This window comes from Octodon degus, unplaced genomic scaffold (assembly GCF_000260255.1).
Source record: "Octodon degus isolate 3935 unplaced genomic scaffold, OctDeg1.0 scaffold00268, whole genome shotgun sequence".
Taxonomy (NCBI): domain Eukaryota; kingdom Metazoa; phylum Chordata; class Mammalia; order Rodentia; family Octodontidae; genus Octodon; species Octodon degus.
The window spans coordinates 1,667,530-1,674,192 of NW_004524844.1; the positions used below are offsets into that span (position 1 = coordinate 1,667,530).

The window sequence follows — 6,663 nt, forward strand, 5'->3', positions numbered from 1 at the left end:
CAATTCCTGGTACCAAATCAGTAAATAAACACATAAATAAAAAAAAAAAAAAAAAAAAAAAACAAGGGACCAGGGATATATATAATTCCGTGGTACAGCGCCCGCTGGCAAGCACAAGGTCTTGGTTCGATTTCCGGCGCTACAGAAAATAAATAAAAACAAAAGCCCACCAAGGGGCTTTGTGCTCTCAAGCATGCAGAGTAGGATCGTCCTTGCTCTTGTCCCCTGAAACTCAGGTGCATCTGCACTACTAACAGCCCAGGTTCCTAAGCAGACTGGAGCCCAAGATGCTGCAATCCTCACCAGACGTGGGCAAAAGACTGCACGAAGGGCCGCTGACCGCGCCCAGAGTTGCAGCTGGAGTTTACACCACGATGGGGATCAAACCTTAGAATCGACGAGCCCACCTTGTTTCATTGTATTTTCTCAGACACTAGACATCCAGGCCCCAACCGCCTCCTCCCGCAGACCCAGGGTCCAGGCCCCGCCTCCTCCCTCAGACCCGGGGTGCAGGCCCGGTCTTCCCCCTGAGATCCTGTGGTCCGGGCCTCTAGCCCCCACCTCCTCAGACTCGAGAGTGCACATTCAGTCCTTTTCCACGCGCCAACACTTACCACGGTTGCCATGATGCTCACTAAACGGTGGATGTCTTAGCGGAAACGGAAACCCGACAGCAGCGGAGCGTTCGGAGCCTCTAGCTTAGCAGGTCATCCAAACGTCTCGATGGTTCTTCATAAATATGTAAATTTCCCGTTGAGGCGGGGTGGCACGTTTAGACCCCGCCCATTCGTCACAGCTGTTTGAAAGATGGGCGTCTGGAACTCTTGCGTCCTTTCCTAACGTCTCCTGGCTCCTCCTCCTCTTACTCAGTCCCCACCCCGGTGGAGACCGATTGCAAAACTCCTAACACTTCTTTTAGCAACCACACGTCCTCCACGCTCCCTTTCCTTTTTATCCCACCCTCTTCTTCCTCCCCACATGGGGCCTCTACGTTCAGATTGCTATACCCAAAAGCCAATCGCTTCCTTTCCGCACAGGGACTAACCCCGCCCCCTGGAGCTCTTCCACAGCTAAGGAGGTGGGGGGTGGAGTTAACTAGATCTTCTCCACCAATGAGGATATAGGGGAGTCCCGCCCCCGGACGCTGGCCAATGGCTGGCTGGGGGCGGGAACCGCCTCCTGGCGGCCGCCGGACTCACTGCAGGTTTGCCTCCAGGGTCTGTAAAAAGCTGCGGCCACTTCTGTACAAGTCTGAACGCTCTCTGGGTGGGGGTGCGGTCGCGTAATAGGAAGCGGAGCGCGCTGCAAGCTTCCCCTCTACAGCCGCTACCCGGCCCCTCGCCCTGCCTGGTGCATTCCCCGGATACCTCCGGGATCCCCACCTGTGGTCCTCGGAGCCTCCATCCCGCCAGCCATGCCTCTGAGCCGCACGTTGTCTGTGTCCTCACTGCCAGGATTGGAGGAGTGGGAGGATGAGTTCGATCTGGAGAATGCAGTGCTCTTCGAGGTGGCCTGGGAGGTGGCCAACAAGGGTGAGCACACAGGCGCCAGGGCCCTTGACGAGAAGGGCAATCGGGGATGGAGGGCCGGAAGGCCAACTCCTAGGGACACAGAGCTTCATGGAAGACTCTTGGGCCCTGGGCAAGGTGCCTGTGACTCCTCTGTCCTTGAGAGGGACTGGGTTTGTCTCCTAGGCCCTGAGCGGCAAGGACTAAGAGACTTGAGTTAAAACAGAAGGAGGCTTCCAGGCCCTGGGTTCTAGCGGAGACGTAAAATAGCAGCTTCCCAGGTCTTGGAAGGGGCCTTCCCAGAAACCTGGGTCCTGAACCAGGAAGGAGATGGGGGTAGAACTTGTGCATGGCGGAAACTGGGATGAGGACCAGCGGTCCTGGGTAAGGTGGTCTTGGGATGTCCCTTAGGATTGGGGACACAGCCCCTGGGAGAGAGGATGCATGGGAGAAAGAGGAAGCATTTGGGGACTTCGTGGCGTGAGAGTAAAACTTGTAGGGGGATGGAGACCCTCATTCTTCAGTCCTAGAGTGGGAGCGCATTGAGAAGCTGAATGCTTAGGCTTTGAAAGAACCAAGGGCCTGAGCCTGTGACTTTGGACATAGGTATCCCACGGTGGTAAGGCTGGGAAGTCCTAAGTTGGTCAGGGGCTGGGCCCCGTGATGGGAGTGGCTGGGAGCTGGCCTTTCTGGGTCCTGGGCTTGGGGCTGGAATCCCCAGGAGCTAGGCAGTTTCCGGTTCACCCCTCAAACAGTGTGGGTACGGGGTTTGCTTTGCTGGTGTTGGAGGAGAAAGGGACAGAGATTACCAGCATGAGCCAGGGCTTGTGGATTTGGAGCCTGAACTGCCCAGGTCCAGGCTTTAGGAGGTGAGGGAACAGGGCCCAGGCCCCCTGGTCGAAGGTGAGGTTGTGAGAGGAGCAGGCTTCTGTTCACCTGTGTCCCCAGTCACAGGGAGAAGCCGGGCAGACAGGTCAGCAGGATCCCTGAGAAGCAGGCTGGGATAACTCAGTCTTCTCTTAGGTAATTTGGGAAGCTGGAATATGCTCAGGAGGAGGATTCTCCTTGCAATGGCCACTGAGCCTGAGCATTTAAACATAGCTCCTGAAGGCTGAGAGCTCAAGAACTGGGTCCCTGTAATCATCATCTGCCTTGCTTGGGGGTTCAGCCCCTAAATTGCTTAGCCTCTGGAGGTCTGCCCCCAGCCCCTCTTCCTTTGGTCCAGCCCCACCTCCCTCTGCTTCTGGTCCCCACTTCTCCTGATCTGGGGGTCCAGCCCCACCCCAGCCCTCTCCCTAGCCCCTCTCCCTGCCCCACCCAGTCCCAGGCCTGTGGACCGGGGCTGGGCCTGTGCTCACACACTTGGGCCCACAGTTGGAGGCATCTACACCGTGCTGCAGACCAAGGCGAAGGTGACAGGGGATGAATGGGGTGACAACTACTACCTGGTGGGACCATACACGGAGCAGGGTGTGAGGACCCAGGTGGAGCTGCTCGAGCCTCCAACCCCGGCCCTGAAGAAGACGCTGGACTCCATGAACAGCAAGGGCTGCAAGGTGGGACTTGGCCACCAGCATGCTGGGGGGTATGGGGGACAGGTGGCCCCAGGAGGGAGGCCTGAGAAGTGGTGGCATTTTCCCAGGCAGACCTAGAGGAGAAAAGTGACACACTCAGACAGGTGCAGGGAGCCCGTTGTGGGTGAGTGGACAGGTAGACTGGGGGCTCTGGCTCCAAGGACCTAAGGTCCTCAGTCCCACAGAAAAAGTTAGGCAGACAGTCAGCCTGAGGGGTGTGGTAGACACCTACGATCCCAACACTGAGAGGCTGAGGCAGGAGGATCACTGCAAGTTTGAGGCCAGCCAAGGTTACATAGTGAGACCCTGTCTCAAAAAAATAAATAAATAAATAAAAATCTGGTTTTGATGGTACACACTTGTAATCCCATAATCCCAGTTCTCAGAAGGCTGAGGCAGGAGGATCTCGTTAAGTAGCCCGGGCTGCTTAGTGAGTTCAAGGACAGCCTGAACTATATAAGTCAGGCCCAGAGTAGAAAGATGAGTATCAATGCAGGGAGGACAGACAGGCTGACCCAGTGAATAAGTCTGAGATAAGCACACCCAGGGACTAAAGAGAGGAGGAAGAGTCCAAGGCCCCAGGGTGAAGACAAGAAACTACGCCTCCCAGGAGGGGGGCACCCGGCAGCAGGCAGAAGGGAGGTACAGAGAGTTGGAGCTGAGGGGCGGAGGTGCCGCGGTGCCCCTGCTTATCCACGGCTTCTATTTGGGGGTCCAGAGTCCGTCAGGCCAGACTGTGACCCTAAGGGAACTCAAAGTGACCCTGTCCCTCCTCTAGGGTAGCTGCTCCTAAGAATAGCGCCCCCAGCAAAAGGGCAGACAACAGCTGGGAGGGGGAGGGGCAGCGAGCCTGCCTGGGGCTGGAGAAGCCAGGTGGGGGAGGACGGCCGCTGTCCTCCAGCCGGGGCTGTGGCAGGGGCCCGCACCAAGGCCAAGGTCTCAGGAGGAATATGGGCACCTACAGTAAAGTGGCTGGGGATGAAGTGAGTCTGCGACCCCAGAGACGCTGGTGTGGGTGCAGAAACTGAAGCTGGGGTGAGAAAAGAGGACTGGGTGGTGCTAGAAATGTGGTTGCAGAGATGGGCCTATGCACAGCAGAAGAAAGAGGTGGCAGGTGACAGACACACTATAAGGGGAGGACAGAAATGAGACAGTGGGGAAGAAGACAGATGGCTTCCAGTAAGAAAAAAAAAAAAAAAAAAAGTAGCAGCATAGAAAAAAGAAATAATGAGAGAAAGCACCATGATGACTGGGCATAGTGCCATACACCTATAATCCCTCCTGAGGCAGGAGGGTCTGTGAGTTTAAGGACAGCCTGGAGTACATACATGGCAAGACCCAGTTTTACTAATTTTTCTTTTTTTTTTTTTGGTGGCCAACTCAGCCTGCCCTAGGGTGGGGCTGGTGCAGCATGTGGTGCCAGGGATCGAACCTCAGTCCCTGAGCCTTGCCTAAGCTTGCCTAAGCAAGCATTTTAGACCACTGAGCTATCTCGCCAGCCCAAGACCCAGTTTTAAAAAAATAATAACCGCAGGGGCCAGGGAGATAGCTCAGTAGAATAAGTACTTGCCTGGCAAGCACGAGGTCCTGAGTTCAATCCCCGATACCACAAAAAAATAAAATTAATAATAATAATAATAATAAGCACAAAAGCCCTGAGCTCTCTTCTGCCCTCCCCCAGGTGTATTTCGGGCGCTGGCTGATTGAGGGGGGCCCCCTGGTGGTGCTACTGGATGTGGGGGCCTCTGCCTGGGCCCTGGAACGCTGGAAAGGAGAGCTCTGGGACACCTGCAACATCGGAGTGCCCTGGTACGACCGAGAAGCCAATGACGCTGTCCTCTTTGGCTTCCTCACCACCTGGTTCCTCGGTGAGGTAGGCCCCTCCGCACACCCGGCTCGCTCTTTCTCCACTTAGCCTGAAACTGCAGTGACCATCCCGAGGGCCAGAGGATGGGCTCCTCCTGGTGCATTCTGGGAGTTGTAAATTCTTTGAACCAATTATGAACTCTTGACCTTTGGGGACGTGAAGATCCCATTTTCTAAGAAATCTAAACTGTTCTTCATTTACTGACTTCCAATTTAGAGATTCTGCGTGGGTCACCCTAAGGCAAGGTGGTCTACCCAGGCCCAAAGAATTCTGGGGCTTGTAGTTCTCCAGTCCAATAGTGGCTGGACCAAAACTCTCACATATAGACCTGAATATTTGAGGACTTAAAACCTCAGAGAACCAGGAATTGTGATTCTAATAATCACTTTTTAGGATTTAAAAGGTGCAAGATGGGGGCGGGGAGATGGCTCAGTGGATTAAGCGCTTTCCTGGCAAGCACAAGGGCTTGAGTTCAATCCCCGGTTCTGCCAAAAAAAAAAAAAAAAAAATCTGTCATTGTATAAACCTTGAGTTTCTAAAAGGTGCAAGAAACTTAATTTGTCAGGCCCTGAGACACTTTAGAACATTTTGCTTAAAAGCATTCTGAGAATTGTAGTTCCTTTGCCAGTAAATAAGGAGTTTTCAGGAATTGCATCCGTGATTTAGGGAAACAAAATCCTCAGTTTTCCCAGTTCATCCTTGCCAGGACTTAGCAGGTTGATACAAACAAACAAATCCAGCCTATAGGGGTAAAGGCAGCTTGTCTAACTGCTGCACGGTGCTTAGGCTCTCCCTAACGGGATAGCTGCCCACTCTGAGCGTTGGTAGCAATGGAGTTACCTCTCCCCTGCTTCTTTGTCTACTTTGGGGACTGCTGACTCATGCTACATGGGGAGACACAGTGGCCCTGTTGCTGTTGCCCCACAGTTCCTGGCCCAAAGTGAGGAGAAGCCACATGTGGTTGCCCACTTCCATGAGTGGTTGGCAGGTGTCGGGCTCTGCCTGTGCCGCGCCCGGCGGCTGCCCGTGGCCACCATCTTCACCACCCATGCCACTCTGCTGGGACGTTACCTGTGTGCCGGAGCTGTGGACTTCTACAACAACCTGGAGAACGTGAGCTGGGCTATGGTGGATGCTGGGGGCTGGAAACCCAAGGAGATCAAACTCCCAGACCCCACCTCCCTGAGACCCAAGAGTCCAGCTCCAACCCCAAACTCTCCCAGGACCCTGGAGGCTACACCTTTAGTCTTCTCCCTAGTCCTGACCCAATCGTCCTTCCTCTTTCCACCTACTCCAGTTCAATGTAGACAAGGAAGCCGGGGAGAGACAAATCTATCACCGCTACTGCATGGAGCGGGCAGCAGCCCACTGTGCTCATGTCTTCACCACTGTGTCCCAGATAACTGCCATTGAGGCTCAGCACCTACTCAAGAGGAAGCCAGGTAGGGGTTGGGGCCAGGGTCCCCAGACCAAATGAGGTGGGAAACTGCCGATGCCAGGGTTGTTACCCATTTTTTTAAATATAAAGAACAAAGGTGGGGCTGGTGAGATGGCTCAGTGGTCTAAAAGCACCTACTTAGAACAAGCTAAGTTAAACAAAGCACAGGGACCGCGGTTCAATCCCCAGCACCACATGCCAGCCAGCCCCGCCCCCTGGTGGGCTGAGCTGGCCACACACACACTAAAATAGATAAATAAATATTTAAAAAAAGAA

General features: G+C 54.4%; 2 protein-coding genes across 2 annotated transcripts in view; one reads left to right on the forward strand and one right to left on the reverse strand.

Moving 5' to 3' along the window:
• Ruvbl2 (RuvB like AAA ATPase 2) overlaps positions 1-888 on the reverse strand; it is a 17,753-nt gene extending 16,865 nt beyond the window's left edge. Inside the window, exon 1 of the mRNA XM_004646465.2 lies at positions 615-888. Within this exon, the coding sequence (XP_004646522.1) occupies positions 615-626 (12 nt within the window). The 5' untranslated portion in view covers positions 627-888. The remainder of the gene's footprint in view (positions 1-614) is intronic.
• Positions 889-1,177: 289 nt separating this feature from the next.
• The window catches only part of Gys1 (glycogen synthase 1), a 17,851-nt gene continuing 12,365 nt past the window's right edge, over positions 1,178-6,663 (forward strand). The window contains exons 1-5 of the mRNA XM_004646466.2: positions 1,178-1,532; positions 2,883-3,064; positions 4,764-4,955; positions 5,877-6,062; positions 6,247-6,391. Of these exons, the coding sequence (XP_004646523.1) occupies positions 1,415-1,532; positions 2,883-3,064; positions 4,764-4,955; positions 5,877-6,062; positions 6,247-6,391 (823 nt within the window). The 5' untranslated portion in view covers positions 1,178-1,414. The remainder of the gene's footprint in view (positions 1,533-2,882; positions 3,065-4,763; positions 4,956-5,876; positions 6,063-6,246; positions 6,392-6,663) is intronic.